This window comes from Poecilia reticulata, chromosome 1 (genome assembly GCF_904066995.2).
Source record: "Poecilia reticulata chromosome 1, P_reticulata-male-v2, whole genome shotgun sequence".
NCBI classification, from domain to species: Eukaryota; Metazoa; Chordata; class Actinopteri; order Cyprinodontiformes; family Poeciliidae; genus Poecilia; species Poecilia reticulata.
In genome coordinates this window covers 17,567,872-17,590,363 of record NC_088830.1, presented here as the reverse complement: position 1 = coordinate 17,590,363, position 22,492 = coordinate 17,567,872, and the positions used below count along the sequence as shown (strand labels likewise).

Below are 22,492 nucleotides of genomic sequence, written 5' to 3'. Positions count from 1 at the left end.
AGATCGGCCTGTAATTCTGCAGTAGTGATTTGTCCAGATTGTTCTTTTTTATCAGTGGTTTGATAACTGCTGTTTTCAAAGCCTGGGGGAAAACACCTGAAGAGAGCGATGAGTTTACTATTTGGATCAGATCATTAGCAACAACAGGCAGGACTTTCTTAAAGAAATGTGTGGGTAGAACATCCAGACAGCAGGAACTGGAGCTTAATTGACTTATAATTTCTTCTAGGGTTTTATAATTTAGTAGTTGAAATTGGGTCATTTTTCCTGCATTTGTTTTGTTTGGGCACAGCATTGGTACTGTCTTTGGAGTGGATGTGCAGATTAATCCTCTGATCTTTTGAATTTTCTCTGAAAAGAAGCTGGAGAACTTGTTGCAGGCGGCAATAGATTGAAGTTCAGGTGGCAACGTCATCGGAGGATTTGTGAGCCTGTCAACAGTGGCAAATGAAGCTCGAGCATTGTTAATGTTTTTGTTTATGACATCTGCAAAGAAAGCCTCTCTTGCATGTTTTAGTGTTGTGTGATAGTTACGTAGTCTTTCCTTGTAGATGTCACAATAAACGTGCAGTTGACCTTTACACCATTTCCGTTCGGCCCTGCGGCAGAGTTGTCTTGCAGATTGAACTATTTGTGCATTTCTCCATGGAGATTTCTTCCTACCAGTCACAACCTTTACTTTAGTGGGGGCAATGTAATCAATGATATCTGAAAGTTTGCACTGAAAATCATCCACCAACTTAGCTCCTCTAGAGTTACCAGGGACGTTTTGGCTGCTTCTATGATTAATTCTCTGCTTTGCTAGCTTGTCAGTTTAGGTAAAGGGTCTCCAATCCTAGTCCCCAAGATCTACTTTCCTGCAGGTTCTGCAGGTTTTAGATCCATTTCTGTCAGACTCAGGTGTGATAGGATTACTCCCTTACTTGTAAAATCAAAAAATCACTTAAGTTGAACCTGCTTGACAACAGGAAGTTATCTGAAAGGTTTCAAAAATCAACACCCAGACTAAATGAAACAGAAGAAAAGCAAAGCCATTGACTTTTGCCTGTTCTGGAATGGGTTAAAGATAAATTTCTAAGGCATTGGGACTCCAGTGAACCACAGTGGGAGTAATTATCCACAAATAAAGAAAACTTCAAACAGTGGTGAACCTTCCCAGTGGTGTGTCAGAAGCTCATCACTGACTCATCTGGGAGGACACAGAAAACCTCACAACATTTAAACCAATGTGGACCTGATTTGAATCAGTTATGGTCATGGTTTAGTGGAGGGAAGCATTTAATAAATGTTCTAAGGCAAAAACCATTGGCAACAAAAATAACCCTAATGCCAATCTCACATTCATTAAGACCATATTCTGTGGAGTGGACAAAATTAAGTGTTTGGACTTAATCTGACATTAAAATAACACAGTCTCTGAGAAAGTCAGCAATGGGGGAGGGTCAAAAATTCTCCATATCCATGTTAAGCACTTATTTCAAAAGCTTGATGGTGAACCAACTATAAGGTCGATTAGTTTTCCACACATGCCTGGGGGTGGCTTGGACAGCTTTTTGTTTTGGTAAACGATCATTCTGCGCCAAAAATATGTTTAATATCTAGTCCTAAATGATACGATGGCTGACCGTTTATATGGTGCAATCAATCAAACATGTTTTTTTTATACTTGCATTTCATTGTTTAGATAGATGAACATTGAACCTTCAGGCATCTTGAAATTGTACCAGAGAACCAGACATGTGAACGTCCATAATTCTCTTCCTGGCATCGCACATGATTTCATTTGATTTTCCATAATGTTACAAAAAGAAGTGGTACTTTTGAACCATTGAAAAAAAAAATGTTCCTGTACACAACAAGTATACATATTTTATTTACATTTGAGCAATATCAAACTTTAACATATGTTTTTATTGAATTTGTATCTGTAAATTGTTGTAGGGATTTTTGTGGTTCCCCTAAAGTGTTAGTCCAACAAATCAGAATCTCAAACTTCTTCTGGATTATCTTTATTTACAGAGGTTAGCTTATATTGATTGAAACAATGTGCAGGAAAAAAAATATGTACATTTTCTTTTCACCTGTCTAGATTACACAAGCTGTTGGAAAGCTTATAAAATACCAGTCAATCAACATCACCTCCTGTATAGGTCAACATACCTACATAAATGTTTTTTTTTATGTTACAGTTGTCTAGTACTGTTGATATTACTTCTATCACTAAGAATTACACAGCTACAGCGTAGTTTCTATTGTATTTTAATTGATACATTACAATGAGTACATTTTAGTTTCAGGTAAACATCATTAATTTCAACTCTATATTTTAATTCTCTGTTCACTCAAACATGTGAGCACAACAATTCTCTTCTAGATAAAAAAAAAAGACCTCATCTGTTTCTGGCTTGTTTTTTATGCATGCAAACATTAATAATCTACACGTAAACAGATAATATCAGATGCAAACAAAAAATAATCTATTCTCCAGAAACAGTTCAAAACTGCAAAGTCTTAGATTAAGCAGCTTACTATCAAGTAACTATTTTATGCACTCAAAAGGCATTTAAAATGAAAAATAAGACTTTTTTAAATGATGAAAATGTGATTATAAAATCAAAGAAATGTTTTTGAACATGTTTAGCGTTGAGTCTTTAGTGGCATTAAGATAGATTCAGGTAAAACATTCTTTTATCTGTCTGTGTGGCTCATTGATATATGTAGGAAATCTTGTTTGGTCTTTAAAATAACTCTAAGGTTATCTTACTCTCTGAAAAGAGATTAATTCTCCAACACTGTCTTCATCGAACAGCTATTTAGAAATAGACTTAGGAAATGTTTCCATTTTTTATTAATATAACTTAAACCTTTAATCACATAAAATACATTCTTCTATGAGAGGTTACTAATTTACCAGATCCTTGAAGAAGTGAATTAATTTGCTGATATTTAATACTTATGATGAGCACATAAAAGAATTTAAAATTTGCCATAGATAACCCTTCTACTCAACAAGACAACATTGTAGTTTGAAATTTGTTTTAAAATAAAGTCAATTTATAGTAATGAATATTTTATTATTCTTTTATCATATTTTTTGTTATTATGTAAATTGTTCTTTTAAATACAATAGGTAAAAGGGCCAAAATTAGTGAGGAATGGGCCAGCCCATACCAGGTTTTGGAGTTTAATGTGTAAACTTCTATATTTACATCATAGACTCCAAAGTCATAATTGTTTTCCTAATAAATAAGAGAGGAGATTTTTTTTCATTAACTCACTGTTATGAATTTGCATTCTTTAACATTTCAAAAGGGTTTTAAATTTCCAGTCTAATGCAAATACATGGCTCCTCACAACGTTGCACAACACATTGAGTCACAATCATCAGTCTGGTATCACGTAAGTGTGCAATATTCAAATAATTAATTACTGGAAATAATTACTTTGATACAATGAGAAGGTATGTCATTGTTTCTGAATCATGTGCCATCTTGTTCAATTGTCTGCTTTCACTTAACACTTAATAAAGACATGGTAATAGGGAGATTCTGATAACGGAGAAGAGAGTAGCGAGTGGGTTACTTGGAGTTAATGCTGTCACTGCAATACTCTGCAATAATATTGCAAAGTCATGTTTTCTTGATATTGTGAAGTCCTATCTCAGCTCTAACCAGAATCTCAGCTCTAACCAGAAGATCTCCTGCTGGTATATTTAATTTTTTTGTCACATACAAGTGTCTTTAAACTACTTTAAATCTTTTGTAGTCCAAGGTGGGTACAAAATGTCCTCAAGGCAGCTATAACACGGCATACGGTTGGTAGGAAACTTCTATTGGCTCCTTTGTCAGGTAAACAAAATTGTGAAATATGAAATATTAAAGTGGCAAAATGGTAAACAACAGCAAAAATCTGATCTCACCCTTTGAATTTGTGCTAACAGCAATTGATCTTTGATATTACTATTATCCACACAAGAAGGCCATGTTTGGCTAGTGTCAATAAATTCTTCACAGTCTCACTTTTTATTTAAACTTTGGTGCGTTTTGCCCTCTACACAAAACATGAACCTAACAACAGAAATATTTTTCTTGAGTCACTATTAACTATCTCCCGATGAACATTCAAACCCAACTGTCCAGAACATTAAAAAGTTTGCTTAAATCCAGTACGCTCCTTTGAATGCCCACTGGTACGCCTATGCAAATAGCATGCTATTCGCTACTGCTACTAGTTACCTTCTGTAACATTATGCTCTGTTGAATATCATAATACTTAAGAGGGAACCTAAAAGAACATTTCTTTGTTTGCTTTGGGATATTTGTGGTACATTTGAAGCAACACCAGACTAAAACACTTGATTTGTTAGCTAGAAGTCATCCAAAGCTCATTGCACAATGCTGTTTTATTTAACAAAAATTTTCTGCCTTTTCCAGAACACTATCTAGTTAAAATGTAACAGCGGCAACTATAGTGCAAAGCTGGATACTGGATTTTCATCATTTCAAAGAAAAATAAAATATTTGTGAATAGCTAAAGCAGAAAGCTGAACACATAAGGTTGCCCCTCATATATGCCAATACTTTCTTCTCACTTTTTCTTGAATGCTAAAAAAGGCCAAAAAAAAACTGTAGAAACCATCTTTGCTTCATATTTTGGCACAGTCAGAATATAGCACCATTTAATTCTGCCAAGCAGTCTGCTGGGGAGAAATCCTGTAAGCCAAAGCATATCCATACAAACACAAGGGTCATACTGGCATCTTTTAGCACCAGCTGGAGAAAGAAGATTATCCTATCAGCAGCGTACAGAGCTGTTAGTAAAGCAACACTGCCAATGCTTTTTGTGCTAAAGATGTTCGTCAGAAAATATGACAGGGGAATTCACTGCCGGATAATAAATAAAATCTGTCCTGGGATCGCAGAGATACAGACTTTCTCATTTAATTTCGATTTTCACTTTGGTGCACTTGATGTGAAAGGCTATGGCTTTTTATTTATTTAGTTCACAAGGGTTTTGCAGTTTTTTGCAGCCCTTTCATCTCATTTCAGAGAATCTGTTGTTCCCATCCCATAAATCTTTGCTACTTTAATGCTGTCATTCAGTTAAGTTTTTTATTTTTGTCTTTCCATTGTGCTTTATTCTACATAGAGAATATGAGATGCAAAAAATAATAATTGCTGCATAAGCTGTATCTTTCAAACTAAATATTTCTGGATGGTCCTGATTCAGTAATTCCAACCAATCTGGTGCTACACTAAGAAGAAAACATGATCAGTTTCTGTTTTTCATCAGCTATACTACAGTGGACTAAATGCTTTTTGCCACTTTTAAGAGGATTACACAGAAAAGGTTAGCGTCTTCTCTTACATAAATCACATGTACAGCCCCTTTCTGAAGAAGTGTGTTTTGTTTTTCTACCACCTGATACTTTAAAGCGCACACGTTTAAAGACAATCTGTCTTAATTTCACATGGTAGGAACAAAACAAGACAAGTGCTCAAAAGACTCAAATCACTTACTCTCACATACAGAAACATAATAGTAAAATAATTCAATTTAATGGTTTCCTTTTCTTTGCACAAACTCCACAACTGTTTGCCTTTGGTAGAGCTCGGCTGAAGTATAAAGTCCTTTAGTCATATGGTTCTACTAAAAGCACCAGTAAATTCAGCTGGTTCACCAAACCCAAACTGTCCCTTTTCTGCCCCCCTCAGTCCCTTAGGGTCGCAGTCATTAACTGGTGGCAGTCCAGATCCCCCCGCAGCTCCAGGGGCCCTGGCAGCCTCATGCCTGTCTTGGGATCCACACACCAGCACTTTCCCCGATGGCCGTCACGTGCGGGATGGCACTGTGGATGGATGTAAATATGAAGGGATTATTCACAGAAATGCAGTTCAAAAGATTGCACTACTTTGTCTGACTGTATGAGTATCTCACATTACTTTGGTGTAACAACATACACCACTTCACAGCATTTATTCAGTTTATCAAGACTTGCAGTTTCTGTAGAGCTTAAGATATCTCCACAGAATTTCGGTCAGGTTAAACTCTGGGATTTGACTGGGCCATTCCAACACCCAAACAATTCTGTAGTTGATTTTCTGGTCTAGTTGGAGTCAGTGTCATACTGATGAGCCAACGTGAGCCAAGCCTCAGCTGTCCAATAGTATGCCACATTCTTGACACTAGAGGACTTTGCTCCTCAGTCCTGTAGGAGTGATTGAACTAGATGTATGTAGTAGTGATACCACATGTATGTTTTTTTTCCCCAAGTATTATTTTTTCACCAACTGGAATCTGGGAATGGGTTTACATTTAATTTTGCCATCTTCGAGACAGGCAACCAACAGGACTCATATCAGCAATATGAACTAGTAAATATTGGCTAGTATATTTTTGTGTTTTCTTGTGATTTTACCATCAAACATCTCTCTGAAAAAAATTATAAGTAGAAAAACTGAACACAAAATGAGTGAAAGAGAAAAGTTAAAAAAAAAAAAAAACTGATAAAATCCAAATAAGCTTCTGGGATATGTTATATGTTAAAGTGACCCTGTCAGAAATGATAGTTTGAATGTTTTTTTTTCCTCTGTGTATTTTTAGCTAAATAATAATAATAATAATAATAATAATAATAATAATAATAATAATAATAATAATAATAATAATAATAATAATAATAATAATTTTAAAGTACAAAGGAAGTCCAAATGGAAAATAGCTGAAATATGTGACCTACGTGTGTGTGCGAGTTTGACGTGAACATAGCTGTGGAGGAATGCAGACATTGTTCTGTATGTACAAGATGAGCAAATAAACAGCAGCTCTTTGCTCTTTTGACTCTTTGCTTTTCGTGACCAGTAGTCTCTAAAATGGTGGAAAATACATTTAGGCAAAGCAGTAGCACCTAACAACTACTCCAATACCAAATCTCTTAAAGAGATCAAAATTATATGTTAAACTAATTTACAACAATTAAAGTGGCACTAAACAAACAGTAAATGGCATTTGGCGTAATTAGATTATCAGGTTCAAACTCCCACGTTCCCCATGTGAGCTTTCAGCTGTTCAGATTTTGCGTGTGTTTGGACCTTTTTAACAGGATGATTTCAGTTTTTACATAGGCTCCAACACCACCAGTTAAAAATCTCAGAGCAGCGCTGGCTTAAAATTGGTCCCAGTTGTCCTTAATGACCTGTGCTTTGCTTCCCTTTGGGTATTATCACAGTGCAGTTTTAGTTAAACAGTAAACAGATGCCTGAGAAACTGAGCAGACTGAGATACTTTAACCACGTTACACAATCAGCATAACTCAGACATTTGATGGCTGGTGCCTCAGCAGAGCTTTCTTTTTATCACACAGTCTGAGTCTGCATCTTAAAGCGGCCTTATCTCAGTTTTTTTATTTTTTATTCTCTGATTCCCTCGCTCTTATCTGCATGTTTGCGCAGTCTTGCAAAGGCAGGCAAATAAAAAAAAAAGAAAAGAAAAGCAGCTGCTGCATTCAAAGCCTAATTGCATCCATCACAATAATAGAGTGATGGCTGTTCAACGGTTTCGGGCAAATTGCCTTACACATGACATCTTAATTTCTGAACGTAAATCACTTTCCACGCCAGCTTGAAAAAACAAGGTTTTGGCTTCACTGCGACAGTCTGTTTGGAGACTCTTTTGTTGATCTTGAACTTGTAAGATAGTATGTCATCGTCTGCCGTCGTGTTTTGTGTTCTGGCCCACAGAATGCTGATGCGATCTGAATAGAGCCATTTGAAGTTTAAAGATTTGCTTTTTCATTTAATTTGGCATAACATTAAGGATTCACAGTTCACCAGCAGACATGGCCAAAAGAGCAGTCTGCTCAGTGGTTCCAGAGGAGGATTCCAGAAAGCTCATACTAAGTTTGCTCTCCAAGTCACAGACCTGTTTTGGGTGGAAATCTCCATTCTTGTCACAGTTGGGGATGGGAATAGTGAAGAGGTCATCATGGGTGCGGCTGTTGGATGCCAATCTGTCCAGAGCTCTTTGCAGCTCAGCACGGCAGGGCGCCTTTAGGAGAAACAAGTATTTCCAGAGACTTTTATGGAACACCCTGATATCAGTTGTGCAGTTGTTTTTTTGTACACACTCAATAATGACACACAAACACACACACACACACACACACACACACACACACACACACACACACACACACACACACACACACACACACACACACACACACACACACACACACACACACACACACAAAAACTTAATACAAAGGATTAGTGCTATGAAAGTTGCAAAGTTGAGTAAAGTCACAATTTAAAACATGTAATGTGTTGCAACTCCTAGTGGATGTCTAAAAATGAAAAATACAAATAATTATTTGCAGCTGAATGCTTTTTGAGGTTTTACTTTTCTGTGCTAATTTAAAAACTGTTCCCAGCTGCATATCAAAAGGTCAATCTCTACATGTCAGCTCCTGTTTTAACAAAACTCTTTGATTGTTTGGATCTTTCTTCAGTCAGAAAATTATCTCCTTCACAGATCAGGGTCTACTTCCCTCCCCCCCAATTTTCAGTTTCATAAAGCTCCAAAGGGTTTTAAGAGGTTATAGAGCAGGCTGCTCAGTTTAGCACATAAACTCTTGTTGCTGAGCTAGTAGACTGTAGATTGTGAAAGAGATGGTCACAAATCTAGGCCAAGTCTCAAGTCTTAGAGAGGCAAGTCCAAGTCTAATTCTCAAACTCAGGTTACAATGGACATGGGCCAAAACAATTCCAGTGACACTTTATTATCTCATATAATTTCAAAAATAAATTAATTAATAAAATGAGAGTAAGAATATGGCATGTCATTAAAATGTTGAAGTTTTTTACTTTTCTGCCACTCGGTGATAACTATTTTGATTTAATTTTCTATGGATGCTTTTTAAAAACCAGTCAAATGCTGTGAAAAACAGCCCAAATATAAATAATAACCCTAACCTACCAAAAGCTGTCCTTTTCCCAGCCCAACGTGTTCAAAAGAAGCCCAATTGGGGAGAAACTCGCCCAATTTGGCAACACTTGTCCCTATTTGCCCCTCCCTTACTTGTGCCGTTGCACTTTTGATGTCATTGCCAACTACACTCCAGTCCGGTAGGTGGCAGTAAATGCCCCTTCAGTTGGTTTGCCAACCGCCAGTAAAACTTTAAAGAGGAAGAATAAGAGTCTGGTGGTTTGTTGGAACGTGGGATGCAAAGCGGAGGAGCGCCACCAATTATTGTAATGAAGGTAATCAAAGTTCTTCTGAAAGAAACTTTGCATGCTAAAAGTTTAGAGCAGCGTGTTTTAACCAGCGTTCTGACAAGCTAAGCGAGCAAAAATAGCTCTGCTAATTAGCCAGCTAATATCAAATTTCAGCGTTTCTCTATAAAGCACAGAATGCCAAAAAGCTATAATGTTCTCCACAATAAGTACATAAATTAAATGCTTAGAATAAGTTTTTAGTAGGTCATGTCAAGAGTAGGATTCTCAAGCGTCAATGAACATCCACTGAACTTGAGTGAAATGGATAAATTACCTCCTCGGCATGCATTCAAGATTAAGAGTCCAGCTAATGGAGTAGTTATTTGATTTGGGTGTGTTGTAGCAGAGAAATGTCTAAAATTGCCAGGAAACTGGCCCTCTGGGGCCAGTGTTTGAGACCAGTTGTTGGTTTGCAACATTGCGTTATGTAGGTTGCAAACAAGTATTTTAAAACCGGTAGACTTAGTTTTTCCTAAAACATTTCCAATGTTAAAATGACCATTACTCAGATAGAGGCCAAATGTATTCAAATTTGTTTTTCAAAGTCAGGTGAAAAGAACTCTATTGAATTAACCATAATTTAGTCTAGGAGTTGTTCTCTATTACACAGTGGGGAAATAAACATTCAACTCCCTCCTGATTTGTAAGTTTGCTCACTCTCAAGAAATAACCTCTCTCATTTTGGAGATAGTCAGAATGTAAGTCAAATTTTACATGGCTTCAAAGTTACCCTGTTTTTGAGTGAAATAAGCATTTAATACCCTACAGCTCAGTCTGAATTACTTGCATATTGGTCATGGGATGATTACCAAAACCCCGGATCTCAACTCGTAGCACGCATAAAGTGTGCGTGCCACAAAATCATAATTTCTTCCATCCACGTCTCTCCACCATGACAGTCAAGATCAAAGTTGTATCAAAGCATGCGAGAGATAACGCATGCATTTTATGTACATGGAATTTGGAAAGCATAAAAACTTTGCGACCATTGGTTTGACTCTGTAAAAGATCTTGGATTGAAGAGGATCAATACCAAGGTGATGGATCAGTCTACAATTGCAAAGGAGGAGTGTGTTAACAATCTCAGCACAAGTGGAACCACAGTTACCAAGAATATTGGTAAGTCACAGTCACTTTGCATAATTTATTTAAGTGTGTCAGCACCGTACTGTGTGTTTTAGGTTCCTATTGTCGGTGTGATTTAGGAGAAAGTGATGTGGTCAGATGAGACCTTTGGCATCAGCCCGACACATGTCTTTGGTGGAAAAAAAATAAAAAATGCAGAGTATGATCCAAAGAGCAACATCTCCCAGGAGTATTATGCTGTAAGGCTGTTTTTTTTGCCAAGGTACAGGATGACTTCACCACAGCAAGGGGCCATTGTTAAAATTTGAAGCAAAGCGTTCTCCCTTCAGGCAGGACACTGAAAGTGAGCTATGCATGGGGCCCCCTGCATTATAATGGCCTATTTGCCATCAGGCCAAAGGAGTGGCTTAAGAAGAATCACATTAGGGTCGTTTACTGTGATCTAGGCAGTCTCCAGTTAAGAAGGGAATGCTTCAAGTTAACCAATTGGCAGCTAAGAAACCTACTGGGTTTCTGTAAAGATGGGTGGGTCATAATTCCTTGTCAGGTGTCTTTAAACCTGCTGACCATCCACAAGATATGTCATATGTTATCTAGATAAAGGCATTAAGACACGTGCCTGCCATTGAGCAATTACAGTGGTATGACCATTCCTTTGCCAGATAAACTGAACAAACTGCACATTGATGCAAAAGTCTAGAGTTGCAGCTAACAATTATTTCAGTAAGTGGTTATTTTATTGACTAGTCTGACAATTAATTGTATAAGAATTATTGCCACATTCGACAGACTTTTCATTTAACCACTTACGCTAATTTTATACAATAATAGAATGCAAATAAATCATTAAAATGCAATTAAAAAATTAAATTCCTCTATTTAATAAAATAATCATTTTAAATTGAATGATATTCCATTCCTTTAGTGTACGCTTCATCATTTGTAGCAAAGGATGCATCTCCAGCTAAAATAATACTTCAAACATCAACTTGTGAAAAGCTGAGCTTTCTGCTTTACTTTAACAACAGTTCAATGGAGGGATAATTTGTTTACTTTTTTTCCCATTATTCTAATAATTAGTGAGCAAAAGGTACTTAATAGGAATCTTTTTTTTTTTTTTTTAAGAATGTGAACCAGGACCAATTGAATCCTGATGTAAAATATCTGCTGGGGCTTACGAATGAGCTGTAGCACAGGTGGTTTATATTTTTCTGTTTGCCGTTAGGTGATCGTTTCACTCACCAGCACTGGCTTGGTCTCCTCTCTGGCGCTGTTGCTTCTCAGATTTGTGGTTTTCAGAGGGTGTCGTGCCATGGTCTTCTGTATGCAGCGCTTGTCCTGCGGACTGCACCGGATATTGCTGTTGTTCGGGTGTTCAGGGATGATCTCCTCCTGTCTGTCCACTGCTAAAGACATAGGCATGGAGATATGGAGAGGATTTAGTTACAAATTATTGCAAATTCAGTTCCTCTGTTCAAATTTTATTGGTAAGAAATTCTGAAAACCATGTACCATTTATTTTTTTACATTCTACATTTGTTGGCCTACCAATAATATAGTCCCCAACCCCTGCACTTATTATAATTATTATTTTAATTAATAATTTAAATACAGTACATTAAAAGAAGTGGTTGTAAAGTTAAGAAATGTGATAAAGTTAAAAAGGTGTCGATATTTTAGCAAGATGTGGTAGATCTCCTACAGTTGAAAGTGGAGAAATCCCTGCTAACAATACGCCTGGTTAACCGTATCGAAGGAGCCTTGGTAATTGGGCTCTCCTCTTCAGCACCGACCTTGGTACCCTTCAGCTACTGGGTTATGACCAAGCTCAGAGGTATTTTAAAACGATGCCACCTCCTTTCTTCCATCCTCTCTGCATTGTGGTTAGCACACTTTCACCTTTGTATGCCTATAATTCTGCAGCTCTCTGGGCCTGAAGGCACCCAGCTGCTTCCTGAGGAAATGCCCTCCTTGCTCTTCGTCCTCAAGAACTCCTCAGCAACATCGCTTTGTTCCAAATGGAGGTTGATAGAGGGCATTCGCTCTGTCATAAGAGGGCACCAATCAGTGAACGTGACTGGAGGAATAGCAAAGTATCTTGTAAGTTGCAATCCTTTGTTGTCAGCCATCTTTTTATTCCCTTCTCTACTTCAAAGAACTTTGTGCAAATGGTTTGCCCCTTTGGCTTATTTACAAATTGGCATTAGTATCAAAGTACTTTAAGTGCTTTACAACACTTTAAAGTTGTTGCTCTGATCACTAAACCAGATTTTAAATCAGGCTAAGGCCACTACCAAACGTCTTGTTTGCAGTTGCCTAAAAGACAATGAAGGAAAGGTTCAAAAGTCAGGAGCTAAACAATGACCAGGTTTTTCAGAGATTTTTGCAGCATTGCTTGTCTGAGATGGAAAGTGTCTCTCAGCTGTTTGTATTTTTAGTCTTGTTGGTGTTAAGCACATTCTTCAGCGAGAAGCAACAGCATTTCAGCTGCTTCCGTCACTTTGTCCCTTGCTCTTCTTTTTGTCCATAGTTCTCCGATTCCACGCTCTTTCACAGGGCAAGCCGAAGTGATTTAGAAGTGGGTCAGGGGTGGCATGTCCTGTTTGCTACCCTGCTGTTTTCCATGGAGGAAGTCACTACTTCTGTATGCGGTTTCACTTGGATCACCCCCCCTTTTGCCATGTTTGATATATTTCCAACATTTTATGGCCTAAGCTGACAGATTGAAGGGTGTTGGTTGTGGCAGGTGAGCAGGAATTGTAAAAAACAGAGCCCTGAAAAAACATTCATTTCTGTGGTTCCTTGTTAAAGAAAAAAAAATATTGCATTTTGAGTGGGATTTTATTTAATATACCAACACAAAATAGTCCACAATTTTAAAGTGGTCTAATAAAAAAAATCTCAAAATTGTGTTGTAGATTTACTGCTTGGTTTTGGATCATTGTCCTGTTGGGTGATTCAGTTTCGGACAAATTTTATCAGATCTGAATCAGGAATATTTTGGTTTACTGATGATATCATGGTCAATTCAGTGACTGCAGGGTCTACAAAAACTCCAGGTCAGTTCACCCTTTTAATAATTCACAACCCCACTTGTGCACCCAGTTGTAACTAATTTGGCTCCTTTATTATATCACTTACATTTCTCTTGACATTCTTTATATGTTAATTTATATTTGCATAATTTTGGTCCAAGCACCTAATAAAACATCCACGTTGCATTGGTAGTTGTTCCGAGCTTCAATTTGAGTCATGGGACTTGCAAAACATGAAACTGAGGAACCTCCTACTGGAGACTTATTTATTAGATTCATACATGGATATTTTCTTCCGATAGAGTTGCATCGGAGGAACAGATTAGAGCTGCCTGATGAATCACATTGCAATCACCATTGCAGTTTACATTTATGTCATTTCACAAAATGAAAGTGTTGTATACTAATGTTATACCTATTGATAACCAATTGGATAGATTAGAACTTCTAAGCATCTGAAGAGTTAAAGTTAGTCATAGCCAATAACAACATTCCTAGTTTCATCAAAAGCCTCATGTTGTAGCCTTTCCTAAGACTGTTCAGCCTTAGGACAAACTGCAGAAAATTTAACTTTAACTGGTTGTCAAAGTAAATACTATTTTAAGGCCCTATATACGTTTTATTTTCCAAATTCTGTTTTATTTTTTCCCAAATTCCACTTTTGCGTTCTATTTCTGAATTCCATTTTTTCCCCCCCATTTTAACCATTAACCCAAAAAGTAGGTAATTGTGGTATGAATTTAAAAGACTTAACAAATCAAGTGCTAATGGTAAACATTGACTGTTACTCTGTATCACCAATGAAACGCACTGCTGTGTTTCAATAGAACATTGGTTTTACAAGCTGAAGTGTTTCCACCCCTTCTTTTTTTTCTTCTTTTTTTTTTCGTTGAACTCAAACATGTGCAAAACTAAGAATCTTAACTTTTAACATAAAAGAAAATCTCTAAAAATGATTTAGAGTTGAACTGAAGATCAGCATGTTTATCACATAAAAAACCCTGTTACGTGTAAAAGCTTGGTCACTGTTTCATGATGAGCAGGATCTTAGCTCATTTTTTTCTTCCATCTGTGACAGACATCTCCATTGAAGTAATGGCAGTGTATGTTTTTGGTGTTGCTTTACTCATTAATACTTTTTTCTCTCTCCAATAGTGAACAGATTTTTCAAAAAGGGGCAAATGTAGAACTAACTGCAGATTGTTTCATTTTCACAATGAATAAAAAAAATATAACAAAACATCCTGAAAATGGTCGAGAATGTAGTTTTAAATACAGTATTTACGCATACTTTGAAATTGTTTTGTCATAGACAATCCTGTTGTACTTGAAAGCACAATAGAAGGGCCCTTGGTGAATAATTAACGACAGATGGACTCACTTGTCTTGACACAGTAACAGTGTGTGGTCAGATGTCTACTGCAGAAAGGACTCAAACAGTATTTGGGGCTTTTTGAAGGCCACTGGCAGCTGGATTTATACTTCAGATGATTTATCTGCATGTTAATGTTTGTATTTGGCTTTACTCTTATAGATAAAACTGACATTACAAGCTATAAACTCAATTTTAAAATGTCGATCTTGATATCTTTGTGTAAGATGTAGCAAATCTTAGTAAAAGTCATAAAAATAGATACTGAGAGTCCTGAACTCTGAGCTTAAGTTATCAGTTTAGTGCAATTTTTTCCATATGCCTAATTACACCAGTGCACCATGTCAACGGCCAGTTCCAGCAGTGCTGAATAAAAACAGAAGATCTGTAATAAGCAAAACATGTTAGTCACTTTGATGAAAATCAGTTAGGACATTTATGATGGTGCATTTGCTACCCAGCCAGATAAACCATAAAAGCAGAGATGAAATGTCAAAGTATTGATTCAGACAACATGTTTAAGGTCAAAGATGATCAATCACTGCTGCAGTTACCTTGTCCTAATTGTTTACTTGCGATGAAGATACTCCCTTCATTGCAACTAAACTACTTCCTAAAATCGGGGGATCGGGTTTATTTATAATAAACAGTCTGTAAACTGAAATCGGCACATTTAAACAGAAACAAATGTAATGAGTGTTTGTCAGGCATCTTTATGACACTAAGCAAAAGACTTTTAAATGTCTGTGGCAGCAAGTTTAAGTCTTCCCTGCTCAAAACCATGAGGCTTTTCTGTTCAGTCAACACCAGCTTCTACCAGAGTATCAATGTCAGACCTTCAGCTTCCAGGCAAAATACTTCTTAAAAGTCTGTTAATCATCAGCTGGTGTCTCATTCAGTTGTACACACACTGTTCAAAACTATCAGCAAGGCTCGTGTGAAATGCCTGTGCCTACTTTCTATCATTTACCAGTGGAATGATTTTAAACAAAGTTATGTCAATATTTGATCAAGAAGACAAGAAAATCAGTTTTGGCTATGTCTGATTCTGCTCCACTTCCAACTCGTGTCAAAACAGTACCTTATGTTAGTTTGTGTGAATCCAAGCAAAGCAAACTCAGTATTATTATGAATGCAGACTTATTGTTTAGGAAGCTTGACATAAAACGAAGCAACAAATCTGTAGAAATTAAAATGCATGCCTTGCTTTGAATATAGATATTGTACTCAAGAGATTGCGTATTGAACAAATGCCACTTTAGAAGAGTGTGTATAGAAACAAGTTGTTTTCAAATGTTCCATCACTCATTTCTAGCTGCTTATGAAAAGGAAATACTCTTGTTGACTTTAGAAATTGTGTAAGACTTCAGCCTGAGGCCCCAAACATTTAGAAGCCAGGGATAACACACTCACACAGGTATGGATCAGATTCGAAAATATGGTTTAAAGAGCTGGCCAGAACCTCTTCCAGATGGATCGTCAACAAAAAAAACATTGTCTTTAATTCTGTGAAAGACTTTGGGATCAAAGCATTGTCCGCGTCGTCCTCTGAGACTCTGGGTTTCTTCTGTTTTCAGGAAGGAATTTTATTTTTCTTCTCTATTGAAACCAAATCTGAATTCATGTCAGGTATCCAACAACATTAGAGGAATGAGCTGGGGTGATTGTGTGTCTTTCGCCTCAGGAAATCTACAGCAGCACTGAATTAGGCTAAACTACTTTGGAATGCACCTTTTGTTTCCACTTTCAAGTTGAATTCCCTAACATAATGCATGGAAATAAACAATACTGCCATTCCTATATTAAGAGGAGTCATTCTGTTTTTAAACACGTTAAAAAAAATGCTTAGGAATTGGGAATAAATGCTCCTTTACTATCAGTAGATGATGTAGTGACCCACAATGATTAACTGTCCTCGCAGTATAAATGTCATGGGCAGGACAAGTTGAAATGTTGGTGTGTCTCCATCATAACAGCTCCAGCTGTCCAAATGTACTGCACAGCCCAAAGAAAGCAAATAGACAACACTAAAGAACATCTGCCAAAAGAAATCTCAAATTTCAATGCCCTAAAAGGAATTCATAGTTCCATACTTTGATGCAAACTTAAAGACTTTTAAAAAGATGAAATGCCAAGAAAGATAAAATTTAATCAAACAAAATGTACAGTATATGCAGCTTGATATTATTTTGTATAACATATAAGAGAGTCCATTCTAAAGTTAAAACTTTAAATACTATTTTCAGTGTCAGACTGTCTGCTGTGCTATTTTTTCATCTCGTGTAAAAACATAAGGGGTTTAAAAAAAAAAGAAGCAAACTCTCCACAATGGTCAAGACCAAAGAGCCAGGGACATTGTGGACTGTGTTGTAGACCTAACCAAGGCATGGATGATTAGGTCTACAGTTTGACATAGATATTGGTGAGAAAGCAACAACTGTTGGCCCTATTAGTAGAGAATGGAAGAAGCTCAAGAGAACAGTCAATCTTCCTTGGATTGGGGTTTCATGCAAGAGCTCACTTCATGGCGCATCAATTAACATGACTAAGGTCCAAACTACAGTCTCAAAAGGTTACCATGGTAGCACTATGCTGTCATGAATTAAAATTCAATAGTGCAGGTGAGGTGAAAACATCATGTGTTAAGGATGCTTTTCAGGAAAAGGGACGGGATGAATATGTTATGAGGTTTTGGGCAGTAACATCCATTGGCCAAGTGAGCAATTTGGATGACCATGAGGTCATCCATATTTGATGATGACTGGGTCTTCTAGATTGACAATGATCCAAAACACAGCAGGGCATCTAAAGAGTTGTTCTGTCAGAAACATTTTAGGGTCCTGCAGTGACCTAGCCAGTCTCCAGACATGAACTCAAAAGAAAATCTTTGGAGGGAGCTGGAACGCGATGTTGTCCAGCAACAACCCTGAAACATGAAAGATTTGGAGTAGAGCTGTATATCTCTCAAAGCATTTAAATATTCAATTTTTGTGTGTTTTCACAAATAAGTGAAAAGTTTTGTGCATATTCAACAATTTAGAATTATTCAGGTGGTGTTTGACCAGTCTCAGAATTTCAGACTTGGAACATTGAGCAAGGTACCAGTAAGACAGGTCAAGTATTGGCATTGGTATACACCTCAACATTTATCTCTTCTACCGAGTACCCAAAATGTTTTCCATACAAAAGATTTAAAAGAGGTAGAGGCTTTGTCAATGCTTGTGCAATAGTGTTATTGGCCAGCGCGATTCCGGGAAACTGAAGACCTCTAAGTTGGATTAGATTTTTCCTGTGCTTTACCATTGTATTTGTTGTAAACCAAATCCTTATAAATAAACAGAATTTATGGAAATTTTGTTCCGATTTTCAACTAGTTTGAAAGTGCCGAAAAACCTCATCTACATTAGTGTGTGGCTTTTATAATGACCTGTGTGCGTCACAGCAAACTCGGTGTGGCCAAACGGAGTCCAACATTACTGACGGCATTATTTGTCAAATCCTGTTGGGGTCTAGAGTTGTAGGACTTTTCATAGTCTGACATCGGTATGAATCGCATTATTTGTCAAATCCTGTTGGGGTCTAGAGTTGTAGGACTTTTCATAGTCTGACATCGGTATGAATCAGTTCGTAAACGATATCTGTGTTTGCCACAAGAGAGAAGTGCCCCAATACCCGACACCCAGGTTCTCTCGGCAGGAATGCAGGCATGTATGCCAACACATGCATGATGATTTATTCTGAGTATTAAGACTGAGTGTTTCTAGGAAGAAACACTTAAGAAGTCCTTGACTTCAACATGAGATTCAGTAGAGCGCCTGTTGTTGAGATGGTAAAAGTCATCATACAGAATAAATTTTCTTCTTAGGATTTATGTTTTATGCTTTATGTTGTAGTTTGTCAGTATTGAAATCAAATCACAAAAATTTGTATTAAAAATCATTTTTTTCAAGCAGGGCTCTTACATCCACCCTTAACATCCTTTCAGCAAAGATGTGCCTCGCTGCATCCTAGCTCCTTTTATTATGAATCCTCTTGGTTTTTAAAAACCCTCTTCTATTTTTATCTTGCATGTTCACTGTTGCTAGGAGTGGGGCATGTATTCAGGAGATGCACCCCCTTGTTTAATAATGCATAAGTGCAGAGAATGCGCCACAAAGGAAATCTACTGCCTGTGAATGAAGTTGCCTTTCTCCACTTCCTCTTTTTCTGATTGTTTCTCCTCATATTCACTGAATCTCAGAAGCCTTGGTAGAACTGATTTACAGTTTGGTTTATGGGGAAACTGCACCTCTTTGTTATGACAGACTCTTTGGGGTATTTGGGGGGGGGTGCAGTGGAGACTCAACACTCAGATTACCGAACACTCAAAACACAAAAGTTTCCAAAAGCTTTCATTCCCAGAACAAACCCCCCCCCCCCCCCCCCCCCTAAAAAAAACAGACATGACTGCTCATTGGTTTGTTGCAACCTATATTCAGAACAGCTTAATGGTCAGCGCAACATCGAAGGGCAGCAGTGACATTCGGGTGTGGACTAATGAATGCTGAGACAAATGCATTCAGCTGCTTTTTTTTTTTTTTTTTTCATTTTTTAATCAAACTCCAAAAAATCAGCTCCTTTCTTTTTTCTGACTACATGTAGTCATGCTAACCTATGCCGGTCATGCACAGAGAGAGCAGAAGGCTCTAATTTCAGCTCTGGCAGCCAAGGTGCCGATGAGCTCATCCTCATCAAGGAGCTGGAGGCAGTTTGCGATGCGCTCGAAGGCTCGTCGGGGCACACAGGAGGCGGGGTGGATCGGGTCAGGGGGAGCAGATGCTGCAGTTAGGATGCACCCCTTGGGAGCTCTCTATTGGCTGAGCCTCATCTACTTCTCTGGTGTTCTCAGAGGCCAGTAATGATCTGGGAGCTTGAGTTCAGCAGGAGCAATTGCAGTATAAGAAATGCAACAGCTCACATATCTTCAAAAACATTATTAGAACGATCGGATTTTCCTTTAAAGACACCAATAGTAAATGTCCTCTCCAAAAAAAAAGTTGAGCTTATAAAACATCAATAATTATTCCTTCAACTGTGTAAAACTAGATGCAGACTTTTTTTTTTTTTTCATTTTCAGAAAAATACTATTACAAAGAGAAGTCGAGGGAGAGAAAAATAGAACCCAAATACCAGAAGAGCTTGATGGAGACATAAGGAGAAGAATTGTTTGAAATCTGCAGCAGCAGCAGCAGGAGGAACAGGAGGAAGGGGGATATCCATGAAAGAGCACCAAGTGAATTACTGATTGCAGAGAGCGCTAATAGCCCCATACTGGCCTCACTCCATTACAGACATTTCATACAGCAGCTTTTATTACCTCCTCCCATTACAAAGGCACACACATGGACTTACATTTACACCACGGCTATGGTGTACATCCCTGCCTGTGCCTGACAGCTCCCTGCAGGATCTCTTTAATCCACTCTTTCATTGAAACAGGTACAGCATAACTTCTTACACACAATGTCTGCCCCAGCCAACACCAAGACGCTCGCATGTCTTAAGCCTGCGCTGCACAGCGGGGCCCCTTTCACAGCGAGCAACCAGGAGACAGCAGAGGGACCGTGTGAGCTTGGCTGACAGGAAGCATGCTCTGCTTCACAGCTTAGCTGAGATTAGGGTGAACACGCAGGACCTTGTCGCAACCACTCCCCAGGTCAGGTAAGGCCAAGTGAGCAAAGAAGCAGGAATTTGACCTGGTCAACTGGGACCTGAAGGATTGTAATTGGACATTTCCTGAAAATCTTTCCTGTCATGAGCCTGCCTGGCAGAGGCAGAAAGGATGCATACTCAAATCTTTTTGCTCTTACCTGAGTTCTCCTCCACTTCCCTCTCGTCTGTACAGATGCCCTGGCCATGCATCAGGGAGTGCAGCGGCCTCTCCACACCCCGTGGTGGGTAGCATCGGAGGCCAGTGCCACATCGGGGCGAGTACACGCCACAGTGTGCCCCTTTAGGAAGAGCACAGGTGGGGCAGCAGCCACAGCCAGGCTCGCGCACTGTTTCTTCGCAACCCTCGGGCAGACGGCAACTGGCCAGCCTCTCTTCGGAGCACACTGAACAGCGGATGGCCTGGTCCGATAAACACAGTGCCGCCAGTGACAGGGCACCCAATGTCCATAGGCCCCAGCAGGTTGAAGCCACGCCATGTCCTCGCACCATGACAGCTCAGACACCTGCACGTAGTCCTTTGCCCTTTGTCAAGGATCCTCTCAGGTTCACCCCTCCCTTCTCTTGCTTTTTGATGACTTTTCTCTCTAACAGCAGACTTTAGACAGACAGAAGGTTTTAGAGGAACACTTTGTCCAGGAATCTTTTGATATGTCAGCCGGTTAGTGTTTCGACTGCAAGGACACAATACCTCGGCTGTATTACCGCTCTGTTCCTCTGGTTCAATTTCACAGTGCAGAAACTGGAGCCTGCCTTTTATCAGCTAGAGAATGTTCTGGTGATTAAAAAAAAATTCTTTTTGTTCAGATTGAAAGATATACAAGTGATTTCTTCAGGTGAATGTCATCCACCTTTTAAGGAAACGCCAAAAAATACCTAGTCAACAAGTGTCCAAATGCAAAGGTGGTCATCAAAAACGGAGTCACCACAGTTTCCACAGTTTCCTCCTCTGGTCAGTGAGCAACACGAAGGACCGTCTTCTGAGAATGTCTCAATGCGAGCCGCTCTCTTTGGACTTTATACTGGTCCGTGGACACGCCTCTCTCTCCAGACGCAGCAGAGAAAAGCCAGGCTGAAGCTCTCTCCTCTGTCTCCCTCTGTCTCTCCAAAGCTTTCTCACACTCTCAGACCTGCAAACTTGTGCACACTCCCCCTTGCTTGTCTTCTCTCAGTCCTGATTGCACAGAGGAAAACAGCTGAATCGCCTTCTCACTTGTTCTCACTCACTATCCACTCAGATTTGGTGTATTTTACATGACAGCCTCTTGTATTGATTTGCAGTCTGCAAAATGATACATTTGGTTCTGAAAAGAAGCAGGAACCCACCAGGTGCTCTCTTCTTTAATCAACCCCAAACATAGAAAATCCATGTACATATCTCTGGGGCTAATTATTGTTTAGCTAACAAAACAACCTCTGCTCACTCAACAAGGTCTTGGTGTGTTTTTATGGACTCCCCCCCTCCACTCCCTGCTTCATTATGTCAGTTCCCAGATCTCCTTTTCTCTCCCTTGCTGCTCACTGAGGTGGGCAGCTATAAAAGGCAAAGGGACACTCAAAACACCACTCTTCGTGATCCTGCCCTGCCCCCACCAGCCCTAAAAAAAAATAGCCCCCCACCCTTCAAGATTCTGTTTAAATAACACTGCACAGCAGGGACAGTTTATCATGTGTGTTTCTGATCATGAAAGACTGTACTTTGTTCTCGTTTGCCAGTGTGAACAGATATGCCCTCCGCCCAGCTTTTAATGGCTTTTATTGGTCGACATCTCACTTTTTTTTTCCCTGTTTTCCTTTGCTTTCATTTTGCCATGGAAACCCAGCATGCATTGTAATGCTTTTGTGAGCGTGCGTTCTTTCTGCTTTTCTTTTTTTCCAAGCTCGTGGCTGGTTGCCATAGACAGGCCATGGGCAGCAGCCAAACGTTCACAAGGCACCACTCAGGTGGGAATGGCGGCATGGCTTGTTACTGAAATCTCCTTGAGGGTTGCTTTATCCATGGCAGTGATTGCATG

At 38.7% G+C, this 22,492-nt stretch overlaps 2 protein-coding genes across 3 annotated transcripts in view; one reads left to right on the top strand and one right to left on the bottom strand.

The window, feature by feature from the left end:
- Positions 1-1,855: 1,855 nt before the first annotated feature.
- LOC103463290 (insulin-like growth factor-binding protein 4) lies at positions 1,856-21,611 on the bottom strand. 2 transcript variants are annotated; one of them, XM_008406556.3, is made up of 4 exons: positions 20,618-21,611; positions 11,604-11,764; positions 7,921-8,046; positions 1,856-5,848 (listed from the first exon to the last, which is right to left on the bottom strand). In XM_008406556.3, the coding sequence occupies exons 1-4, from the start codon at positions 20,967-20,969 to the stop codon at positions 5,711-5,713; spliced, it is 777 nt and encodes a 258-aa protein (XP_008404778.2). In that variant the 5' UTR covers positions 20,970-21,611; the 3' UTR covers positions 1,856-5,710. The 2 variants fall into 2 exon arrangements, with proteins under 2 accessions (XP_008404778.2, XP_008404769.2); XM_008406547.3 differs by having other exon boundaries at positions 11,604-11,767; positions 20,618-21,603.
- The window catches only part of LOC103463304 (zinc finger protein Aiolos-like), a 32,407-nt gene continuing 20,203 nt past the window's right edge, over positions 10,289-22,492 (top strand). The window contains exon 1 of the mRNA XM_017304152.2: positions 10,289-10,394. The gene's annotated coding sequence lies outside the window, so the exon portion shown is untranslated. The remainder of the gene's footprint in view (positions 10,395-22,492) is intronic.